Source organism: Dryobates pubescens, chromosome 7, assembly GCF_014839835.1.
Source record: "Dryobates pubescens isolate bDryPub1 chromosome 7, bDryPub1.pri, whole genome shotgun sequence".
Classification (NCBI taxonomy): domain Eukaryota; kingdom Metazoa; phylum Chordata; class Aves; order Piciformes; family Picidae; genus Dryobates; species Dryobates pubescens.
The window spans coordinates 45,849,846-45,874,984 of record NC_071618.1 but is presented as its reverse complement, the minus strand read 5'-3'; the positions used below and the strand labels follow the sequence as shown (position 1 = coordinate 45,874,984).

The 25,139-nt window shown below is 41.0% G+C and overlaps 1 protein-coding gene across 1 annotated transcript in view; it reads left to right on the top strand.

The window, feature by feature from the left end:
* The window catches only part of FREM2 (FRAS1 related extracellular matrix 2), a 132,546-nt gene extending 129,301 nt beyond the window's left edge, over positions 1-3,245 (top strand). The window contains exons 23-24 of the mRNA XM_054162973.1: positions 836-982; positions 2,736-3,245. Of these exons, the coding sequence (XP_054018948.1) occupies positions 836-982; positions 2,736-3,245 (657 nt within the window). The remainder of the gene's footprint in view (positions 1-835; positions 983-2,735) is intronic.
* Positions 3,246-25,139: the final 21,894 nt, after the last annotated feature.

The window sequence follows — 25,139 nt, the reverse complement described above, 5'->3', positions numbered from 1 at the left end:
GCATGCACACATATATTTTTTATTGTTTTTCTAACTTCATTTTTCTCCAAAAGCAGCTGTCCTTTAAAATGTTCTTCATGGCACCAATTTTTTGACTCAAGTTCTGGGCTAACATGAACTGATGAAGGCAGTATCTTAAATTTCTCTCTCCTGGTTCTATTCTTAATCATTTTTGTGGACTTGCATCATTTAGAGTTTGACCTAAGTTAGAATCCCAAGATAGCTTTTTCTGTGTATGTCCATTCACCACAAAGTAAGTCTTAGGAGACATGCAGGTTAAGGACTGTATTTTATTTTATGTTTAGTCATCCAGAATTCAAGTGTATAAAGTTAGTCATACAGGTTAGTCCATAGGGAAAGAGATACCTCTGAAGCTGTTTTAGAATGTCTGAGATTATTTACCTTATAGAGTAAGCCCGATGCCCAGCTTTTAGAGAGTTAACTTTAAGTAAGATGATTGTCTAAGTATCTAAACTAACTTATATGAATCTTTGTTAATAGAAATTAAAGGTAGCTTAAGATTTCTTAACTTTTCTTTCAGACCACATTTATGCATCTTTTATTTATTTCAGAAATGTATCTGTGGTTGTTCTATAGTGTTTCCTCCATGTATTTCAACAATCTCTTCAGGCAAGAAATTAAATAGAACTTAGTGCAAGTCAGATATGACCACAACAGTTTCTCATCTCTTATCTCTTGATATTGCAGTGGATTGCATAAAATAGAATGTGTAAATTACACATTTTATACATTGTGTATAAATATCACAACTGCTTTTCCTAAAAGAAATAAATCTGTGTTTCACAAACTTTTTTTCCTTCCCATGGCCATGTAGGACAAAGCTCAGCCAGAGACGCAAGCCACAAGCTTTGGAAATGTGCTTTTTAATGCAAAGCTCGCAATAGATGATCCTGAAGCAATTCCCTTAGTTAAACAGCCAGGCTCTGATGGTTTTAAAGTAGACTCAACTCCTCTGTTTCAGGTATGGTTTCTGTATCTTACTGGCAAGAGTACTGAACCAAGAAAAAAATCACTTGCACAAGTGTTGTTAGCAGTAAGTCCTACTGAAGCCAATGGGAATGTTTATTCTGATTCCAGTAACAAACAATTATACATGCTATAAGATTTCTAGGTATAAAACCTGGAGCACTTACTGAAAGATTTCTGTGGGGATATTATGCTTTTCTCTTCCTTAATTCCACAATTTAACCAGAAATTATGCAGATTATTCTTATACATTTCTTCCAAAACTTGGGTAAGTTCCTTGTTACACAACATCATTTTATTTTTCCTTCCTGTCTCACTTGTCAAAGGCAAAAAATAAAAGAATCAGAAGCATGTATAGTGAACTTCATCAAAACCTAGTTGATACTCTGTGGGTTTTGTGCAATTCTTTCCTTGAAAACTTGCACAATGTGAAACATCCAAGCACAGAAAAATATAGACATTGACAACTAAAGGTACAACTACTTCTTAATTAAACATAGTCCTTCATCTGTGTACTTTATTCCCTTTTTTCTACATATCCCAGCCAGGAGCTGTCTCCTCTTTATTTATCTCTCTAACATTTGCAAAACTGCATGCAAAATTCAACTGTATGAATTAGTAGAGAAGATATGGAATCCTGGCCACTTCAGGATTAAAGGTGCCATTGTAAGCAATGAAGGATTCAAGAGAAAAGCCTACTTAGAGCATAAAAAGTATTTTGTAGTCTGACACCATGAAAATGAAATCTCTTTTTTATAAGAATCCATTTCCAAGAATGCAGTGATTTTTGGTCCTTATTCTGTCAAAAGAACTGGATTGCAAGAAACATCATTACATCCTGAACAAGACTTGGAAAAACAGAAGTAAACCAGAAAATACAGTATTTCTTACAATGACAAATCTTGGCTGCAACCACTGAAATTATCAGCCAGTGTTCAGACAATCCTACTGGACCTTGTGGAAGCTAAATTTACTATGCATCCAGAAAAGATTCAAGGACGATAGCATGTTACAATAGGAAAAATGTAATGGGTTTATGCTAAAAGAGGGAAGATTTTGACTACATACAAGGAAGCCATTGTTTACAATGAGGGCGATGAAACACTGGAACAGATTGCCCATAGAGGTGGTAGATTCAAAGTCAAATTGGACAGGGCTCCAAGCCCCTATGGTTAAAATTGTCCCTGCTCATGGCAGGGGAGGTGGACTAGATGAACTTTAATGGTCCCTTCCAACCCCAAGCATTCTGTGATCTCAGACAGACTTCAAGGAGTTATGGAGTTACAAAATGAATGAGGTTGGCAGGGACCTCTGCAGACTGTCCATTCCATACCCATTATGAAGGTAAGGTCACCTAGAGCAGGCTGATGGAAAAAAATCCACAGCCAGGGCCTATCCATCTAGCAGACTGGCCTGAGAGGTCCTCTTCTGCAGCCTGTCTACAGCTGAGGTTCTTTATGTGGACATTGGTACTAACAGTACCAAAACAATGCCAAGGCTATGCTGCTTCTATATGCACCTGATAGCCATAGAGCATGGCCTTGGAGAGGAATGGAGTCTACCAGCTCTTAAAATTTTGGCAGAAAACATGATGCTTATCGCACACACTGGCACATAGTGGGGGCTTATCTGTGAATGATTTTGGAAGTACTTGTCCAGGCAATCAATTCAGAGCAGGGATTGATTTCCTCTGTATAGAATACCATCTGGATTGTGTACGTGTCTAAACACAAAAAATGTCTTTCTAGGTGTCTTTGGGTAGAGAGTGGTATGTCCATACAATCTACACCGTACGTTCAAAAGGGAATGCTAACCATGGGATTGGCAAAAGAAGTGTGGAGCACCAGTACCACTCACTCTTTAGTGGTGGAATCCCAGGAGCATCCACACAGAGACGTCAGAAGAGGGGAGCTGAGCAGGACCCAGAACTTGTAAAAGATATTGGAGTAGAAAACAACCGAGGAACAAACATACAGCACATAGCACTAGATCGCACCAGCAAGAAGCAGGCTCCTCAAAGGGAGGTTGCAGTCAATGGCATCCTCCCCAGAGAACTGAATAACCAAAGTGCAGGGGTCAGCATAATCACAATCATTGGTGGAGCTGCTGCCGTTTTTCTTGCCATCTGCTTAATTGCAATCATCGTTTTGCTGCTAAAATGGAAACTAAATTCTGAGAAGGAAGTGACAAAGGAGTCAGGCAGCGATGAACCAATGATGCCACCGTATAATTACACCAGTGACAGCTCAGAGGTCTGATTCCAGGACTGAAGGATTCAAGCCAGAGTCTCCAGAGTGCCTCAAAAAAAACCCCAAAATCTTGAACTGCACTTTGATAGCAGTTAGCAGATCGTGGTGACTCATAAGGAGTTCATATGCTTCTAGGTGTACTTGAAATTTTTCATCCCGAGCTCATGCTGCCATTATCAACAACAGAATAATCCATAGCAAGTCTCCCACTCTGCACAGCAGGTAATCCTGATGTCCCTCTATCATGCATTAACCTTCAGCTGCAATTCAAGGAACTGCATTGTAAGAGAGAGATTTGGGGTTGGTTCTTTCTTTGTTTCTTTGTTGGTGTTCTTTTGTTTGTTTGGGTTTATTATTATTATTTTATGATGCTGCAAAAAAGCAGAAGAAACTATCCAAAGGTGCTATATTTCCTGTCTGAAATGAGAGAGGAAATCTGTTTCTTCAGAAACACAGAATACTTGAGAGAAGGAATCCTTACATTCTTCAGTTAAGTTTTGTACTGTTCCTCATGAAGAACTCATTGTCTACAATTAGTCTGTAAGGTGATGATATGTCTTAGGCATGAATCCTCCCTCCTGTAAGCTTTTGAGTTCATTTAAGCTATACCATTGATTTATTATTGTTTATTTTTCATTATGTGTGACAACACTTTCAAGACAGCTAGATTAGACAGCATAACATTATGAACGACTGCATGTCACAAGATGCAATACACACACTTCTGTGCAAATTCTGATTCAGCTGTTTGATCTGAGAATTTTTCCCCTTATTTATGTTTATATAAAGCCAAAGAATGAAACAAATCCAGGAAGGATTCTTTTGTCACAGAAACTGAACACCTATGTCCCTGTAAGTTTATAATGGATCATGGAAGTGTTGTAAAGTAAATTTTATCTGTTAGTGCCTGCTGGCACTATCTGTTAGTTTCTGCTGGGAAATGGAAGCATTAGTGTTTCAGTACCTAGAGAAGATGATAAAACTAGATTAAAAATGCAGAGGACAAGGTTCTGCCTGAACTGAGCCTAGGAATCATGATACTGAATCCAGCATGTGATTGTCAGTTGCCATATTAAATGGCAACTAAGTGAAGAAAAATTTAACATGTGATTGAATCGAGCAAGTATTTATTGCTGTATAATCATAGCACATCTTGACAAAGGCGCTGGGTCGTTGTTGTGCTTTTTTTTTAACAAATTACTTACTTTTGCAAGAGTCATTCTAATTGTCTCTTAGCATGCTTGACTGAGATAGCATGACAGCGTGGTGTGCCACACGTTTGGATCAGCAGTGTCCCATGTCAGTTCTTATCCAAACAAGACCTATTCTGTCCCAGTCCCACATCATGCTAAATGCTTGGATATGAATGCCATGTAACTTTCAGGACAACTTGTCCCCTTTGTCACACTAGTGTTATATATAAATAAGTCCATTCTTTACAGTTACCTCTATGAACTCTATAAAAACTGAATCAGGATATTGAGGATGTTGCTGTTCCCATCCACCATCTCATGGTGGTTGGTGCAGGCAGCCCCCAAACTATCTTCAGCTGCAATACACTTGACATCTGGTGTTATGAGGACCGTGCTGCAGCAATCTGAGTTAGCAGAACAGGATCCAACTTGGAAGCAGCCTGGCTGCAAGCACACAGTGCTGCCTCTGAACTAAAAAATCCATTGAAAAAGTTTCCTGGCCTGGCAGTGGTGATCTGGCAATACAAATAGACCTGACCTGCACAATCGTTCTCTGAGCCATAAAGACTCAGAAATGTGGGGGTCTACTAGCCTAGGAATGTCTGTTCTGTGATTCATGGTACAGTATGGTCACAGAGGGACTCACGCTGACATCTGTCTCTCTGAATTTATATTGTGACCTCACTTAATAAGATTTCATCATTTTTTCACCAAATGAATCAGGTCAGAATCTATCCTACCTTTTCCAAGTTTTCTGAAGACTGTGATTCAGACTGCTTCATTGAAGGGTATTTGCAGCAACCCAGGAGTCGAACTCCATTACTAAGATCATGCAGTCGTATTTTATTTTAATTAATCTGCGTTCTAGCCTGAAAAATTTATCCACTAGAGGTACCCAGTGCAGTAGAGCTTTTCCCTAGTCACCTGACATTAATTTACTCTTTTAATGAAGTTCCTGGTTTTGTGAATCGTGTATTATGTGTGCAAGATTGATCAAAGACTTAACCCACCCTCAGATACTTTTTTATATTTGAAGTTCACCACTGAGTTGTGAATGTAATCTAAGATCAAATTTGCCTTTGTGCCTATGTGTGGAATCACTATGATAATGAGAAATGCAGAAATTTTCCCACAGAACCTGCATGTTTGGATAATAGCAGGCAGGAATTTTACAGTAAAATGGGACACTTGTAAATAATAGAACATTTTAATATTTATAAAATTCCTGTTTTGCATAAACAAAGAAAATTTTTTAAAATATATATAAAATACAGAAATTAGGTGTTTATCAGTAAAATTATTTTTCTGCTCTTGAATTTTAACAGAATGAAATATTGGTAAAGTTGCTTGCTGGTAAAGTCTTTTCTTAGGTGTTATTCCTTTATATAAAATCTCATCAAAAACCTTGTGTTCTACAAGCGAAGTATTAAGCCTGGTAAACAACTTGATCTCTGCTTTGAACAGCATCTGATTACAACTCTGTTCAACGTTTGGGTTCATGGGGATTATCAAAGTAATGTTTTTTTAACAATATAAAGCAATAGTGCAAACTCAGAATAACAAAGGAAAACACAAAGCAAACACTGAAAAGCTGGACAAGCCTGAGTAAGATTCGTGAGTCAAATACCCAAGTTATCTGCCTGAGAAAAAAATCCCAGTGTTTTCTGTGGGGCTTGCTGGATTTGTCCCATTCTCAAGAAACTGGATTTCTTACAACTCAGTGAATACATCTGTAACATCTTGCCTTTTTTATTATTGCTTCAAGGTTTTAGATTTCAACAAGGAATTTTGGAGGCTTATTAACATTTTCCCTTCTACTTAACAAGTGGCCTTGTTTATACTAACCTGAATAAGTGCCTCATTCCCAGTTATGTGCATAAATATGTTGATATTTATCTATCCATGCAATAAACTGAGTGTACTTTATATATATATTTAATCTATTTCCAGATTATGTATTCAATCCTCTCTTCCCTGGAGATGTTTATTCTGCTATGGGTAATACCATTTGTTAAACCATTTATACAACAATTACTGTGTTTAATTTGTCATCAAGCTGTCAAATACCTTTCCATGCATATTTATTTGGAAGAGTTCTTTGCTTATGTCTGTGGCTGTAATATTTGACATTTGTATCAGGAAAAAAAATAAAACTACTTCTGTTTTGGTTACTGAACTAAAATCTGTGCGTGGATATGACACTGTGGAGAGGGATCAGTAGAGCAGTGTTAAGAAAAACAAGTTTGTCACATTGATGAAAGAACATGAACTTACTCCTGTGTTTGCAATAAATCTCACTGCTTTGTTCCTGAACTGATTGTTTTCTGGTCATGAAGTGTTCAGCACAGGAGTTATTTTTTAATCATTGTGGTTGCACGCGTGTCTCAGAGAGGGGATTTTCTGTCACTTTCAGGACATCAGAAACCTCTCGATAACTGCCCATCCTTTGCAGGTTGGATTGCCATGTCGCTGCGTGTTGGCAAGGCTTATTGTGCTAAAATCTATTGACAAGTGAAGGTGATTCTGCACCAAGCAACTCTCCTGTTCCTGCAGCACTGATGTTGCTGTCAGTTGTTTCTTTTGCCAGCTCATTAGATTTTTTTTTCCCAGTGGCAAATATATCAGCCTAAAAATATATGAGACGTAGACACTTAGCATTTGATGTATACATACCATGGTGCAGAAAGAAAAGGGAACTCTGAAACTTTCTCCTCTCACCCTACTCTTTGTAAATTATGTAAATTAATAAAGAATCTGGTCACAGGACTATAGCACCATCAGTTTATCAAAGGGCATTGATTTCCCACTCTGAAATCATCCACAGTGATCTCGTCCACGTTTGGTTTTGGCATTTAGTGGCATTCCAGTAAGACTAGTGTCCAAGATTATGCTCGAGGAGATCCAGGATGACTTTCTCTTCACAGCCTAGGCATGGTTACATTTCAGAATTTGCAAGAATCACTGGGTTTTTTAAGCGTTCTTACTGTCTTTTGAAAGAATAACTCAGCTCCTACCCCAAAAGAATTCAGCTCCTACCACCGAATACTTTATCTTTGACAGCTGTTCAGTAAATTACTCTCCAGTGATTGGCTGTTTAAGGTTTTGTTTCCTTATTCTTTATCTCAGGAAACAGTGCATTCAGAGTTCATCTCCCACTACTCTTGCTTTGGTAAGTTACCACTGAATTCCAATAAAACTGATGGTAACAACTTAGAAGTTCTTAAATGATGCCTCTCATTTCATAGCCAATGTTCAAATGTGTGCTGGTTTCCTGCTGTCTCCTGTTCCATGCATCTTCACAATCCAGGGTATTTTCCAGGATTTTGGGCACAAACATAGGAACATCTAAACATAAAGAACAATTTATCTACTTTGAGGGTGGTAGAGCACTGGAATAGGATGCCCAGAAAGGGGGTAGAGTCTCCATCCCTGGAGTCATTCAAAACCCACCTGGACTGTGTCCTGTGCAGCCTGCTCTAGGCGAAACTGTCCTGGCAGGGAGGTTGGACTAGATGATCTCCAGAGGCCCCTTCCAACCCCCACCATTCTGTGATTCTGTAAGTTTACATGTAAAGCATGTAAGTTGAAGTTCTCCAGTTAAACTAGTGCAACTGGAAGATCAGGTGTAGCTGTCATCTCTAGTGTCTTTTTACCATTTATGCAGCAAAGCTCTAACTCAGTTACCACAGAAGGCAAGAGGAAACATTCTGGATAAGTTCGTGATGTACCTAACCCTTTAATATATTAATTTCTGCTTTTCTTCCACTTGCACTCCCCTAAAACAAAAATCATATAATGGAGATAAATGTGACAGCAAATGACAACAAGGATTACAAAAGGAATGTCTTCCCCATAAAGAGAGATGAAATGGCTAAGACGCTCTTCCACTCTTCAGACTCAAGGGAGAATATTACAGAGGTGCTTTAAATACTGAATGTGACAAAACCAAAACACACCCATTAAAATTTTTAAAAAAAAAAAAAAAAGTCATTGCTGATGGGTGATTCATAGATTGTATTGGGTTGGAAGAGACACTCAAAAGTCATCTTGCCCAGCACTCCTTCAGTGGGCAGGGTCACCTTCAACAAGATCAGGCTGACCAGGGCCACATTGAGTCTGATCTTTAATGTCTCCAGGGACAGGGCCTCAATCACATCTGTGGGCAACCTGTTCCAGTATTTTAGAATAGAATAGAATAGAATAGAATAGAATAGAATAGAACAGAACAGAATAGAACAGAATAGAATAGACCAGACCAGACCAGGTTGGAAGAGACCTTCAAGATCATTGTGTCCAACCTATTATGCAACACCACCTAATCATCTAAACCATGCAACCAAGCACCCTACCAAGTCTCCTCCTAAACACCTCCCTGGGCAGACCATTACAATGGTAAATCACTCTCTCTGTGTAGAATTTCTTCCCAGTCTCCAGCCTATACCTCCCCTGGTGCAGCTTGAGACTGTGTCCTCTTGTTCTGGTGCTGGTTGCCTGGGAGAAGAGATCAGCTTCCGTCTGTCTACAACCTCCCTTCAGGTAGTTGTAGAGAGCAATAAGATCTCCCCTTAGCCTCCTCTTCTCCAGGCTAAGCAACCCCAGCTCCCTCAGCCTCTCCTCACAGGGCTGTGTTCCAAACCCCTCACCAACTTTGTTGCCCTTCTCAGGACACCTTCCAGCAACTCAACCTCCTTCCTAAACTGAGGGGCCCAGAACTGGACACAGGACTCAAGGTGTGGCCTAACCAGTGCAGTGTACAGGGGCAAAATGACCTCCCTGCTCCCTACTCTCACTGTTGAGAATGTCTTCATTATGTCCAATACAAAGCTCCCCTGCTCCAGTTTCAAACCATTGCCCCTCATCCTATTGCTACAAGCCCTTCTAAGCAGTTCTTCCCTAGCCTTCCTGGAGGTCCCCTTCAGATATTGAAATATTTGTGAAAGAGAAGTCAATTGCAAACAGCTGTTTGCTTCAACTGCTAGTTCAAAAAGCCCAAACTAGAAAAATCTGGGAGAATTCAGAAGAAGGATCCAGATTTTCCTCTTCTCTTTCCTTTCTCTTTCTTATAACTCCCCTGCTGGGCACCATCAGAGGCAGCTCACTAAACCCAGAAGAGCCACTACTATGCCTTAACAGTTGTACAAACAGCCACAAGTCTCTGGCTTGGAATTTGTAATATAAAGAAAAAAAAAATTAGTAGTAGTAGTAGTAGTAGTATCACAGTATCACAGTATCACAGTATAACTAAGGTTGGAAGAGACCCCAAGGATTATCAAGTCCAACCATCAAGTAGTAGTATTAGTAGTAGTGTAAGTATATACATAATGTTTGGGGTTTGGTGAGTTTTGGGGAGGGGGCGAGAAGGAATGAAGTTTCCATTTATCAGCATCCTGGGTTCTCTAACAGCTGGTAGCCTGCACCTCACCTCAGCCTACACCACCTGCTGAGGACTGCTTGAAACAGTTGCGTGACTCAATAGCCTCTTCCGGGCACAAGTCCTGTGAAGACAGGGTCTGGTTAGAGTGAGGTAAAGCATGCAGGGAGAGGAAACAGGAGGCAGAGGTAAAAGATACTGTTGATGATTTTATTTACTTTGTAAACATGATCTGTTTATTCTCTGCTGTTTGTAATAAAAGGTTAAAAGACTATTTCTTGGACTATCTCCTTCACTAATGTATTTTAACATATGTTTCTAATGGCACCAGAATGATCCTGGCAAGAAGGAAACGTAAACATAAAATTACTTGAAAGTAGTAGGTCATAGGGGTGTGGGTGAGCTTCTCTTCCATTTCTTGGCATGAGACTTGGATTTCAATACATCAGGCTGTACTCTGCCCCATGGGTACTGGTCCACAGTACTGTCAAGCCCATGACAGTACTGCAAAGGCTGGAGTAGGGTTAGGCTAATTGTTCAGAAGCCTCCAAACAGAGACAGAAGATCCAGCTTCAGAGACAAAATGGTGCAACATCAGTGGGCTGGCTTCATAGGAGTTGTCCTCCTATGCTTGTATCACATAGCAGCAGTACACAACAATGCCATGGACCACACCATCAAGAGTGCACAGTGTCTCACAGAGTCAGGATACCTCTGGTCTACCATAGTCAAGATGTTGAAAGACTTTCTGCAAACTTATTTTAAGTAGCACTTGCCTTGATCAGAAATGGAGCCTCCTTGTAGGAGGAAGGGAAAGGTTTATATCCATCCTCAAACAGCAGCAACTGCACAGAGATTTGCAGTGGCTTCCCAGGCACATGGAAACTGCCTATACATCATGTATACAGCAGCTTCCATGTGCCTGGGACTTCTCAGAGCTGCCAAAAGAGGCCCTCAGCATCTCAAGCAACCTTAATGCACTGAAATTTGCAGTACAGCATAGGCACTCTTGGAGCCCAACTGTACCCCAGGAAACCTTTTCCGTCTCAGGTTATAATGTCAGCCACTAACTCAGCATGCTATATAGGGAATGTGTTCATTTTTGTCATGTCTTCTAAGACTTCAGAAGCAAAATTCTCAGCAGGCCAAGGTCATTTCTCCTAAATGGCACTTAGGTGAACTTTAGTGGCATGGTCAAAAAAACCTGTGGTGTCTGTTATCAGAGATCAGCCAGAAGATTGTGTGCGCACCTCTTGCAAGAGCTGCTGCACCCATTTATTAATATTTCCTCAGCTGTGATTTTCCTGCAGGACCACCAATGACAGCTTCTGTTTGAGCTCTTTAGGCTCGTTGCACTGCAGCTTGGGTTTTCCTTTTCCATTTGGCTGTCAAAATGAAGGTGCCAGGGAGAGAGTTTTCCCTCAGGAAATCTCAATTTCCTCAGGAATTGTGCATTGATATCCATAACAGCAGTATGAATGGTAAGTGTGATGCCAACAATTACAAAAATAAACATTCTTACAGCACGTAGGTGTCGCCTGCTGGTCCAACCTGGACCTGTCAGCTGTGGCAATATGCGTTATTCCAGTCTCCTCACGACGTGGCTGAGGAGTTTTCATTCCCCAGCAAAATGATTGGCATCAACAAACGCTTGCAGCAGGTGCACACACATGCACGTGGAATATCTTTTTACTATTGTAAAAAGGTTATATGGATTTTATTAAGAAATAGTTGTATTAAACTTTAGGCACAGTTCTATATAACATGTGCTTTTTATGTGGTATGTAATAGTTAGCAATATATGTAAATACTACATATTTTATGTGTGCATTTATATTTTTGTATTATATAATACAATTGTTTTGTTTGTCTATACAATTTTTTGTTTGTCCAGGGAGGTGGTGGAAGCCTTATCCCTGGAGGTTTTTAAGGTCAAGCTGGATGTGGCTCTGAGCAACCTGAACTAGTGTGAGGAGTCCCTGCCCATGGCAGCAGGGTTGGAACTGGATGATCTTTGAGGTCCCTTCCAACCCTGACAATTCTATGACTCTAATTCCTCAGATAATAACACACAGATGAAGGTAAGAATAATTCAAGGTGTATTTGCTTGGAAGGGATTACAGCAACCAGATCCAAACCCAGAATCTGAGAATTCACCTCCCAGTACTTGAGGTCAAGAAGATTGGTTTGATACGCTCTACTGCAGTCCAAAATAAGTAAACTGGTGTCATTCAGGGCTGTGCACCATATCATGATCACCAGCTGCAATGGCTGCTCTTGCCTTGAGTTTTTCTGTCCTGGTCTACTGCAGGATGTCAGGGAGCAGCACAACCATCCCTTCAAAACACCTTGTGTTTGAAGAGCAGCAAGTAAACACATTGAGAAATAGAAAAGTTAAATGACAGAGGTTCTCCATGCTTCAGTGCTGCTTCTACTTTATTTTATTTTATATCAAAATGCTTCACTAACAGGATTTCCCCCTCCTGGGCACCTCGCCCTGGGGGGCTGGAAAACAGCAACCTCTCTCTGCAGCACTGGTCTGTCAGCTCCCCTTTTGCAACTACCATGAGCTGGTTTTGGCTACTCATTAGCAAAATGGCCTGGAAGTGCCCCCAGACAGTGACAAGGCAGCAGGCTCAGTCAGTGATCACACACCTCCAAAGGCCAGTGACAAGTGATGCTGCCAGCATCTGGGCCACGTGAGACCTCTGTTCCTGGTCCTTATACATTTGGTGAAGGTATGAAGTTAAAAGCTAATTGGCTGCCCAGGGAATGAGGGAATTTGGCTGCTTAACAAAGAAGAGCTGTCTGCTGTCGGACACAGTCCAAGAGTTCTCAAAAGTGCAACAAAGGTGCCGCTTTATTCCCACATGAATGCTTGTGGACATGGGCCTTCACTCTTTGGTGGGCAAGGCAGGTCGTTTTGGTCCAGCTCAGACCAACCCTGGCTGTCCCTCTGGAGCATTCAAACATAACTTTATCTGCTTCTTGTTAAATGAGTTGTGGCAATTAGTCATGGAATGAAGTGAAAAGGAGAGCTCAACACCCAAGGAGCATCCTACCTGGTAAGTCACCAACACTGGCTGCAAAAGGGTCTTTTTTTTTTTGCCACTGTCACACAGTGTGAGGTGAACCTGCTGCTCAAAATAGATTGGGAAGGTTGGAAAAAAAAGAGATAAATGTGCACTTTAAGGTAGACAGGCCACAAGGGTGCCTGCAGATTAAAAGGCACCTGTGTGCAGTAACAGTTTCACAAAGCCAGGCTGAGTATTCAGAAAGATCTTAATTTCATGGCTCAAGAACAAACAATTCTATCATCTTCTCTAATTTATTTCTTTTGGGGGTTTGCCTCACGAATATTTGGCAAATGTAAATTCATTCTCTTTTTTGCCTACTGCACTTTTAAGAGAAACCCTCAGAGCCGTGTTTGTCTTCCTGATAAATTGGTCGCACCCTGAATTTTCTTGTTAGGAAAATAAAAGTACTAAAATAAAATTAAAATAAACTCAAAGCTCCAGTAAAAATCAAACTGCTAAAACACACACTTGCATTTTACAATTTTTATAAAATGTTAAAGTACTGGAAAAAGTAAAATGCATCACAACTGACCAGGAGTTTGTCAGAGTCTTGTAAAATCAGCCCTTATGCCATCAGCAAATTACATTGCAAAAATGGGGAAAGTAAATACCCTCTGGTGTTAACACAATCATGAATGGAAGAGATATATAAAATTTTCTATGCTCTGGGCTTAGCCATTGTCTTCTTCATTCTGTAGCCTTTTTTTCTTTATTACATCTTGGTTTCCTTTTATTGTACTTTTTACTGTACTTCTTTTACTGTGCTTTTATTTTTATTTCTGCCAGCAAATGCTGAAAACATGCCACCACCTTCTGTTCTTTCAGGATATTACAGAGCCCTGAGAAAACTGAACCTCTGGAGACCTCCATAAAAGAAGAGCCTATCTGTGTGCAGATGCATGCACATGCACCTAAACCTTTGTAATCATGTATCTCTTAAATCCCTCTGACCTATCAAAATCATTTTATTTACAGGCTTTTCTTTAGCTAATTGCTCTTGCTTGCATTCCAAGTGACACATTTCTAAGGAAACTCAAAATTAAATCAATTCCAGTGACTGTTGCTGGAAAGTAAAGGTGGAGGTGGAGGGTGATGAATCACAGAATTTCAAGGGCTGGAAGGGACCTCAAAAGCTCATTCAGTCCAATCCCCCTGCCAGAGGAGGCTCACCTGCACCAGATTACACAGGAACACATCCAGGTGAGTTTGGAATATCTCCAGAGAGAGAGATGCCACAACCTTCACCCACACTCTCTAATGACCACTGGATGAAAATCTGTATCTGCTTTTCTGTCTCCTTACCCTAAGCTCCTTCACCTCCATGTGTACACTCACAGGTATACATTTCAGAGCTGCTCTGGGAACAGCTCTTTCTGTGTCCTTTCATGGATATAGGAATGCTGAAGAGCTTCCTCCAGGACACCCTGGTCATCTTCACTTGCACAGTACCACAGAAAGCTCTGGGATGGGGAGATAACAGCACACCTTCAGTCCCAAAGATTTGCTTTTGTGTTTCATGACTTTTGACCTGCATTCTTGTGCTGCTGATTATTTCTTCTCCCAGCCCCTCATCCCCCTCCAGCCCTCTGCCACTCCTCCCCTCCCCCAAACAACAAGAACAAAACACCAACAAAACAAACAATAATAATAATAATTAAAAAAAAACAGAAACAGCCAACCCACAAAGGGCATTTTTGTGCCATGCTTCCTCCACACCTTTATCCCAGTATCTTAGCCTTCTGTTACCCCAATTAAAGCACAGCATTATGGTAATGAGTGTATTCCTCTACACAGATTTTCCTACCCATATTTCCTCTACTGCCCTTTAAAGAAGTTCCATAACTGTAGATAAATTTGGACTTTGGCAAGACTTGGCTCACTTTCCAAACTTCAAGGTAAGAGAAATGCTTTATTTTCTGTTCTCTAACCAGGACCAACTGGTGTGCTTCTTTCTAGCAAGCTACAGCTGTGTTCGAGGGTCTTAGCTTCTTTTCACTGAGGCCTTTGCAGTAGAAGACCATGTAGTCAGGAGATAGTTCTGTGTTAGGTGATGGAAATGAAGTGTAAGCCATTGGTGAGGGCAGAAGGACATAAATAGACACAGAAATGGTGGTTTGGGGTCACCTTTGCAGGCAGATAGAGAAGTGGTCAGGATACATCCCTCAGAGCTGCAGAAAAAGGAGGAATGTCTCTTCTTTATCTGCAGATGAGGAGTATTTTCCTAAGCTTATAGTTGCATTCTTCTGTATTTTATACACACTCTTGTTTTTCTATGATCTTGCACTGCACTGTGTAGGGGATCCTGCCTGCTTGACTCCTCAGAGAGGGCACAGATCTGGTTATCTATTCCTTAAGAACACTAAATACAATTAAGCCGGCTGTTATTTCAACTATAAACCCCACATCAGAAGAGCCATCTACAAACTGCAAAGAGGAGTAAGTAATAAGGGTAAAATAAATACATCTTTGAATGTGTATTTTTGTCTCTCTACATTCTTTTGACCTCTGCAATAGTTTAACAGAGAAGCCAAAGACTCACTGCTGATTCCTATGTGCCAGAAAAGTGTTAGCATTCCTAAACAGTGGGCCTTACATCACAGTACCTTAAAGGACTGTAATTCATATCAGAAGTGAAGCTAGGCCTCTGCCCTCTGTGAAATATGGAGTGCTTAAGGATTATTTAAAATCATCGTTCCCCCTCCCTTCTAGTCCTCTAAGTGGAATTCAGCTGGAACAGAGAATAGAGGCCCCACATTTTCAAGGCATCTGTTTTCCCAGATAAGCTCTTGAGTCACAGGGGGTAGGAAGAGAGTGTTGCATAAATCGGAGTCCATGGCACATGGAGTGGGGTCAGGCCTCTGCAATAATCACTTCAGAAAGGATGCAAATGAGATAAGCCTTGTTCTTGGCAATAAACTGCAGTGGTCAGCACAAAGTATTTCTTCTTGCCTTCCAGCCTCTGATGCCCTGATGCTGATGTAGCTAGGCAGAGCAAGGTGTTCATGACTAGCTTTGAACTGCTCTGACAAAGGGAAATGCCTGAACTTTATTAAAACTTACCCTTAAAGTATGGCTTGACCAACACTGCCTTTACTGGTGCATTCTCTTGCAAAATGGTAAACTGGGCAGTAGCTCAAAAGCTGGATAGAAACTTGAATTTGTATCCAGACAAGCTGGTTTTGAAGACAATTGAGTAAAAGGTGTAATGTCAGAGGTGAGTGGCGCTCAGTATCTCAAGTCAAATGCCACCAGAGATGTCTCAGAAGAAAACACATCTGATTGAACTGCTAGTGGATTACCTGGGATATTCAGGGGGGGATATTTTCCCTTTCTTATTTACACACAAGTGTTTAAGCACTCCTTAGATGGGGTGCTTGGTGCCATGGTTTAGTTGATTAGATGGTGTTGGATGATGGGCTGGACATGATGATCTTGAAGGTCTCTTCCAACCTGGTCTATTCTATTCTATTCTATTCTATTCTATTCTATTCTATTCTATTCTATTCTATTCTATTCTATTCTATTCTATTCTATTCTATCAGCAGATTGGGATAGGTGACTACACTAGAGCAACCCAAATCACTTTTTAAAACCCACTAGCTCTGGTGACTGTGCTGGAACTCCAATGCACAGCTCGTGTTCAAATAGCCTACACTGTGGAGAGCCACCTGCGTGCGTGTGAATCCAGAGATGCCACCCCAGTACTCCTAGTACCTATCTGGGAGGTAGAAGAGGATCTCAGAAAACAAGACTGATGGTTTCACAGTCCTTCATGACAGCTGCTGGTGCGCACAGCTCCCACTTGATGGCACCAGGACTCTGCATGTGCGTCTCCGCTGGGGGCTGGAATGTTCCGCATCAGCGTCCCTTACTGTCGCCCATCACTAGGCTAAGTGATGCTTTCCAAACAGACACAGCAAGACTGTGGAAGAAAAAGATAGGTAGAAATTACAGATGTGAAAGCTATTCCTGAAGATGTGGCATGCTGTCACAGGTAATATTTTCAAAGGGGCATCTGATTTTTTCCATGCTCATTCAGGGGTGTGTTACCATGATAGGTAACATATGGCTGCTATTTCTGAATAGTCTCTTAGAGGACAACCACAGATGTAGAATACACAACATAGTAGGACATGTGCTCATTTATTAGCAAGAAGAGATCCTTCCAATATGTCTTGACTAAACAAACAGAAGCATCCTTTGTGCTTATACTTTGTTATCGTTTCACCATTGAATAGAAGGTACAATGTGTAAACCACATTAATCTGAGCAGGCTATGTCTAACACAATTGCCATCAGCAGGGCTTTGGGGACATCCAGCCAGCCCCCTTCTGAAGGCATCAATAGTCCCCTCTGTACCCAAGACACGGAAAGGGTATCTAAGCTGTCCTCTTCATCATTTTGCTGGAGGTCATTTTCTGAAAAAAAAACAAAAAACCAAAACCAGGCATTGTTCATCCACACAGCTGCCCAAATAACTGATGACTATAAAGGGTCAGAGGTCTATGGGTAAATTTTTGCTGAAAGAAGAGTACTGCGTACCTGAATAACTGTCCCACTGAGCTGCTGCTAAAGTCATCCAGATCTTACTCCTCTATAACAGGACAAGCAGGTGCTCTACCTGCTATCTGGGGAGATACTGAAGCTCCCAACACTGAAACGTGGTGTAACTGAGCAGCTTCTTTTTTCCAGTAAAAACCTTCTCCTGACACTACCTCCTTTCCCTTTTTCTCTTTGAATTTTGTCCTTGGACACTCAAAACAAGGCATCAAAAAGTAGGACAGCTTCTGATCTGCCAGTGGAGCTGACTTAAACATGCTTGAGTGTGACAGAGGTCAGAATGGAGCCTTCTCTCAGGCTTGGGAAGCTTTCTTGAGCCTCATGTTTCTCTGAGTTACTAGGTGAAGTGAATCTTTCAGATTTAATTTGCAGATCAGAGCAAGGAAAAGTGCCAGTGGCAAATAGGCACGTGGCTAGCTCCAGTCATACATGGTGTGTGATCTTTTTCTCCTTGTGTTTGTGAGACTTTTTCTGTTATTACAGCTGAGCAATTGCCTGACACATCAGAGTATCTCCACTTAACGAGTCAGGAAATGCAAGGAATCAGGGTCAGTAATAGCTACAAATTGCTTCTCTAAATTTTGCCTGCACAAAATGCTGCTGTTCCTTGATTTAATTATATGTTTCCAAATTCACTGGATGCATAGCTTAAATTCTTATTATTCTAAGATAGTTAAAATTTTAGCTTTTCTCACTGTTATATTCTAGATGCCTTTTATTTTATTAACTTATTCTTACATGAAATTCTCTGAGGAATTCATTACAGTCTGGAAGAATGGAGAAGTCAGGAAAGATCAATATGTTTGAAATGTTAGTTTTTGGAGGTAGTCTCTGTTGGGCCTTGAGCAGCCTGATCAGCTGGGAGGTGTCCCTGCCCATGGCAGGGAAGTTGGAACTAGATGACCTTTATGGTGCCTTCCAACCCAAACCATTCTATGATTTTTTTACAGTTGGTAGCAAGGAATAATAGGCTTGTCTTTGTTTTGTTGTTGTTGTTGGGGTTTTGTTTTGTTGGGTTTTTTTTGTTGTTGTTGTTGTTGTTTTGTAATGAATTTGGAAGAAAAGAAAAAGAAAGCCACAAAGTGTGGAATTGAGAATAAGATCCTAGACAAAGTGTCAGGGTGTTTGGGTTCAGTGTCAGTACCCCAGCTACCCTGTATGATTTATGCCAAGTCATTTTCTTCCTAATTTTCATCAGGAGTGAAAGAGCAACCTGCATGCTCAGACATCTCCTCCCCTCCTGGCTGTGACCTGTACAATGCCTTTTTCTCTGAGCAAGGCTCTAGCTGGTATATCTATTAAATTTGACCTTTGTTTCTTAGAGGTGCCAAAAGCCATGAGTTTACAAATGAGGTAGTTAACAACAACAACAATAAAATAGAAGCAACCAGGATGCATTATTATACTGTGTCAGTAGTATAATGCAGTTATTGCTTGATCTAGGAAAAAACCCATACTGTCTTAAATAGGTTACTTCTGCAACATTTTGCATTCCTAGAAGCAGTGTTGGTTTTCTACACTTATCACAACTCATGAGTTTTAAAATTTTTTCTTTTTCATGTGACACTATATTGAGAAAACCACAGAATTAAGTCTACCTATTGGGAAAAATGAAAGAAAAACCCATGAGAAAAACTAAGGCTGGTTTCTTAATTCCCCCAAAAGCCAGGCTCCTCAGTGAAAACAGAAATCATCTTTTAATTAGATGGATTTTTTCCAGTGGATATCAGTAGGAGCACTAAGTGTAGACCACTTAAAGAAAATATAGGGGAACAAAAGGATCATTTTTCTTGCAAAAGAAACTAGAGCCTAGATTAACTTTTAAATTCATGACCTAGATTATGGTAAATTAAAAACCGTACCATTTAAATTTTCAGTGTACATAGATGCTAAAGAGAAGTTATCCTGCTGTTAAGAGGAACTTTTCAAATTAGACCCACACTTCATGGTCTGCTCTTGAAAAAGGATTTCAGAGTCTAATTTTCTGAAATGTCAGAAGTGAAATACTGCCTTTTGTGTTTGTCACAATTCCCTGTATCTCAGCAAAGAGGATATCACCGCAGTGCTGATGTGTAAAGCATGCTTTTGAAGCTGTCCTTTGTACCCTTCTTCCAGGCAGAGGTGAAAAAGTGCAGGAGGAAAGTGAAAGAAGAATTTGGTCTTGTTAGTATTTGGGCAGATTAAGGGGAAGAAACCTTTTGGAAGCACTTCAAGACAAAGAACAAAAACTACTTCTGTTGCTCAAAACACTGTGCAAGCCTCCGAAGTTCAGATGAAGCTGCTGATAGAAGAGACAGTATACATTCAAAATAAAGCAAGTCAGTCTTCCTGAGTTCAGTGTTTACTACTTACTTCTCAAACATACCTCTCCCAGACTGTGCTTTCCACTTGCTGTGCTGTGGGTCAACTGGAGGATCAGTAGCATCCCTGGTGAAAAGTGGGTGGTCAGTAAAGAGAAAAGGACCTTGCCTTTAGAAAAATACCAGGAGCATAAGTTATTTTAAGACGAGTTTTCCATGTCGTCTCTTCCTTTCACCTGCTCAAGACCTTTAACTTCAAGTTTGGTTTTTTTTTAAATGGTCAAGTTTTATTTCATTATATTTTATTGTGGCTTGGGATGTGAATATTTTGAATTTACTAGAAATCACAATCCCAGCTAGACTGAAAAATCTGTGATAGTAGAGAACTGATGCGATGAGCATTTTATACAAACTCAAAGACAGATGAAGGAAACATAAGAAAACTGAAGTTTAGTTACATAAATGGTTATATACATACCAGATCTTGTGTTTGTGAGAGATAGTGCTGAAAATCCCTATTGAATTACAGCTACTGCTCTATATTTTGGAGAAAAAAATACCTGTTTTGAGTGAGAACCTCTCCTTAAATTCAAGTATAAAATGATTATGCAACATATTGCTATGGATAGTCATTATGTGTACACATAGTATACATTGTACTTCATAAAGAAGCAAATTTGTGCAAATCCTATTGAAAAAAAGTGAAGGCAAAAACATGGATTTTATGAGGTCCCTTTTAGAAAGTGATCTGTGAAATTGTCTTACTATGAGTTCCCACATAGATATTTGTATAGCTGTGCAAGCAGACCTCAGTCCCTTGACAAACAAGCCAGCTCAGACAATGGAAAGGTCCTCTCCTCCCCTCTGATAAAGACTGGCACAACAGGAAGATTTTGGTATGACCCTCCCCAGTACAAAGCTACTTTTCCTGTGACTTCAGGAGTAAGAAATCCATGCTGGCTGTGTTGTAGTCTTCTGCAAATTGTTTACTTCTCAGCTGGGATAATGCCATTGGTGTTTCTAGAGGAAAGGACAGACACCTACTGGAAAGGACAGTCACTTCTGGATGTTAATTTTTGGGGGGTTTTTGTTTGGTTGAGTTGGGGTTTTTTAGGGTTTTGTTTGTTTGTTTGTTTTTGTTTTGGGGTTTGGGGTTTTTTTTTCGGTTGGTTAGAATTTATTTTGGATTCTTGGGGTTTTTTTTGGCTGGAGCAAAAAGAAAGGACCATTCATACACATTTCTTCTTCTGCTTTACTGACTGAGAGTGCTCAGGGATTGAATCAATCCCTTACCTTGGGTGGTAGCCATGTAAGACCTAGAAGTCTTTGAAGATGACAAGAGTCTTAACATGGTCCACAGCTACTGCTGCTCTTAATTAACTTCCTCCACCATCTTCTCTTTGGTCATGCAAGAGTGGTCTCTGTATAAAAATCTGGTAAGAGCATAGCTGGTTTTCAGGTTGTGGATGCAAAGTCATGTTTCCATCTGGCCCCACTCAGTTGTTTGTTGCAGTATATGAGGTGAAGTTTGTCAATAGCACACAGAAGGCTGTCTTTGACTACTATGAGGCAAAAATCCACAGAATCCTTAAAACAATTAAGTATCAAAGGGTTTTTCTTCTTTTATTCACCTGGAGGAAAAATAGATTGACTAAATGTTAGCCAGTATGAGAACCGTGCAGATGCTTTCTCTTAGTATAGAAAAAAGGGTCAGATATACTTCTGTGCTAGGCTTGCAAGAACACTGATTTCTTGCAAGGCTCATTTGATACAGCTACCTCACTGTCCAGTCCATCTTAGAGGTAGGTTCCTTTTGTTCACATTATGAAGCAATCCCAGAGCACACGAGCTTCAATCTGCTCAGGTGAAACTAAACCAGAAAATGTGTTCCATCTGCATTCACTTTATGGCTCCAAACCAGCGTTAGCTTAAGACAAACCCTCCAAAACTATGCATAGTCCAGATATTGAGGTTTCTGCATCAGCTGTTTCACTTTATGAACTGCTGTTATTGAGGCACTCTTTTTTCCTGTGGTAGACATATCCACTGGCCTTTGTTTTGATACTCGACAAAGATTTTAAATGTGTATTAATTAATTTTCAAGCACTTGTAACCCTTGCAGAACAGGCTGAGTTGCTCACAGTGATTTGCCTGAAGTCAGTGAACAAAGGAAAACTTTGGAATTTTCTTTTAATAATTGTGGTAACAACAAAGAAGGCTTTCTGTTTCTTTAGGCTGCAGTGTAAATATTGACGCTGTTCTCAGACAATATCCTTCTGCAGGCTTACCACCCAGCTGTCCCCATGTGAACCTTATCAGCAGCATCACTGAATACTGTTGTTCTTCAAAGTAATTTCTAGAAGGGCTGTCAGATGACATCTTAGACTTCAATCGCTGTGGTATGGTGTGATTGCCAGTTTAGAGTTTGGCAGACAGACACTGCCTTTAAAAAACAATTTTAATGATTTCAAAATCTTCCCTGCCCGGAACAGAATAATTATCTCAATCCTTTGATCTTTATCCTTGGGACTGGCAATAGCACCCCATATGTGCCATGGCACATGACTTCTCATCCATGTCCAATGTCTGTCCAGTTCCTACCCAAAAATCAGGACCACACTCTGTAAACCCAGAGACAGCATGAATCATACCCAGGGCTTTCCCTAAGCAGGAGAATGACAATGTGACCGAAACACCAGTCACCACAGTACCGTGGTGGAAAGTTTCATTAATCTCTCCAGAAAAATCTACACGATCTAAGAGGATTTAGAGTTCTTGCCCCCAGTGCATTTGTGCTCACAACTTGTAGGTCAGCACTGGAAAGATCTTGTGTCTTGGCAGCTGGGAGATAATATTATTCGAACCTCAATAGGCTGGGCAGATGGGCAGAGTCCAAGGGCATGAGATTTAACACATCCAAGTGCCGGGTTCTGCACCTTGGCCACAACAACCCCATGCAGAGCTACAGGCTGGGGTCAGAGTGGCTGGAGAAGAGCCAGGCAGAGAGGGACTTGGGGGTGCTGGTTGACGGTAGACTGAACATGAGCCTGCAGTGTGCCCAGGCAGCTAAGAGGGCCAATGGCATCCTGGCCTGCATCAGGAACAGTGTGGCCAGCAGGAGCAGGGAGGTCATTCTGCCCCTGTACACTGCACTGGTTAGGCCGCACCTCGAGTACTGTGTCCAGTTCTGGGCCCCTCAGTTTAGGAAGGAGGTTGACTTGCTGGAACGAGTCCAGAGAAGAGCAACAAAGTTGGTGAGGGGTTTGGAACACAGCCCTGTGAGGAGAGGCTGAGGGAGCTGGGGTTGCTTAGCCTGGAGAAGAGGAGGCTCAGGGGTGACCTTATTGCTCTCTACAACTACCTGAAGGGAGGTTGTAGACAGACGGATGTTGGTCTCTTCTCCCAGGCAGCCAGTACCAGAACAAGAGGACACAGTCTCAGGCTGCACCAGAGGAGGTTCTGTGAGCTAGATTGTATGGTCCTGCTCTGGGTTGGACTCGATGATCTCTTTGAGTACCTTCCAAACCCTGACATCCTGTGAGCTGTGATTTCCTCAAGTAATTCTCATCCACCTTTTTGTTCCTTGAACAAAATTAATATTTGGTGTCGCATGTAGAATAGGAACAATAGAAAGGTCTTACACATTACGAGAAAACCTGTAATACTACATTATTCTTTGGAACAACGCAGATCTAAACCAACAGACAGCACTGAAGGCTGACTTTTCTCTGCCCTGTAAGTACCATATGTAGAATTAATGTAAATTCTAGCAAGAAATAGATAGGAGTTTTTAGTGTTAGGTTTCACAGATCAGCACTTTGCATAAATTTTTCAGACATCTTACTAGAATGTTCTACCTCAGGTTTTCATTCTACTCTTCAGATTTTATTTTGAATACCAGACTTGTAATATATTACTTCAGAAAGCAGAGTTTGCACAGCTTTCCGGACCGTGGTGTTTCACTTGTAATTTAAGATTGTTTAATGTTGAATTTTATCACCATAGTTGTGCATGACATATCAGATTATATTTAGAAATAAGACCACCCCATCTTTTAAGACCACTATGAGTCTGAACAATCTGAAATACAAGATAAACACATTCTCTTTCTCCTTTGTTTTTGGGTATTTTTTCAGTCTCTGTGGTAGTTCGCAGCCTTTAAAAACCACAAAGTTGCAGACCTCCAGAAGGTCCAGTGTCCAGCAGGTGGACTGGAAGGTGTATTTCATTCCTATAAGTCCTGCATCCCTATAAATTGGCTGCAGAGACAGTTTTCTTCCCTTTTCCCTTGCTCTCTCCTATGATTCTATGATTGCAGAGCTGCCTCTGTTGCTATCGGTTTTTCTGACTGCAGTATCTGCTTGTAGATGTATGAGAGGGTGGTGATAATATAATAAAAATTGTAGTTACTCTACTACTTTTGGTTATTGGCACCGACTACTGAAGAGAGAGCAGGAATTTGTCTTCCTGATCCATGACCCAGGCAGCTAGGAGGGCCAGTGGCATCCTGGCCTGCATCAGGAACGGTGTGTCCAGTAGGAGCAGGGAGGTCATTCTGCCCCTGTACACTGCACTGGTTAGGCTGCACCTCGAGTACTGTGTCCAGTTCTGGGCCCCTCAGTTTAGGAAGGAGGTTGACTTGCTGGAAGGTGTCCAAAGAAGGGCAACAAAGTTGGTGAGGGGTTTGGAACACAGCCCTGTGAGGAGAGGCTGAGGGAGCTGGGGTTGCTTAGCCTGGAGAGGAGAAGACTCAGGGGAGATCTTATTGCTCTCTACAACTACCTTAAGGGAGACTGTAGACAGGCAGCCAGCACCAGAACAAGAGGACACAGTCTCAGGCTACACCAGGGGAGGTTTAGGCTGGAGGTTAGGAGGAAGTTCTACACAGAGAGAGTGATTGCCCATTGGAATGGGCTGCCTGGGGAGGTGGTAGTCACCATCATTGGAGGTGTTCAGGAGGAGACTTGATGGGGTGCTTGGTTGCATGGTTTAGTTGATTAGGTGGTGTTGGATGATAGGTTGGACACGATGATCTTGAAGGTCTCTTCCAACCTAGTCTATTCTATTCTGCAACAGCACAATTATCCTGCAGGGGGGGTGGACTAGATGATCGCTTGAGGTCCCTTCCAGACCCTAACATTCTGTGATTCTGTGAAATGCAGATTTCAGAGCTGATGACTTGCTGCAGTCATTGTTACTGGACAGAGACCCAGAAATTTGCATGGGTCAAAAAGAAGACTGGGCATTCATAGACATACCAAGTAAACCCTGTATTATACTGCTGCTAAAACAAACAAACAAACAAAACCCAACCCAAACACACCAGAAATACTAAGACTCATGCTTCATCACTTCAGTGTATTTCTGATTTTAATTGTGAGTCCTCATGTAGGGGAAGGAGT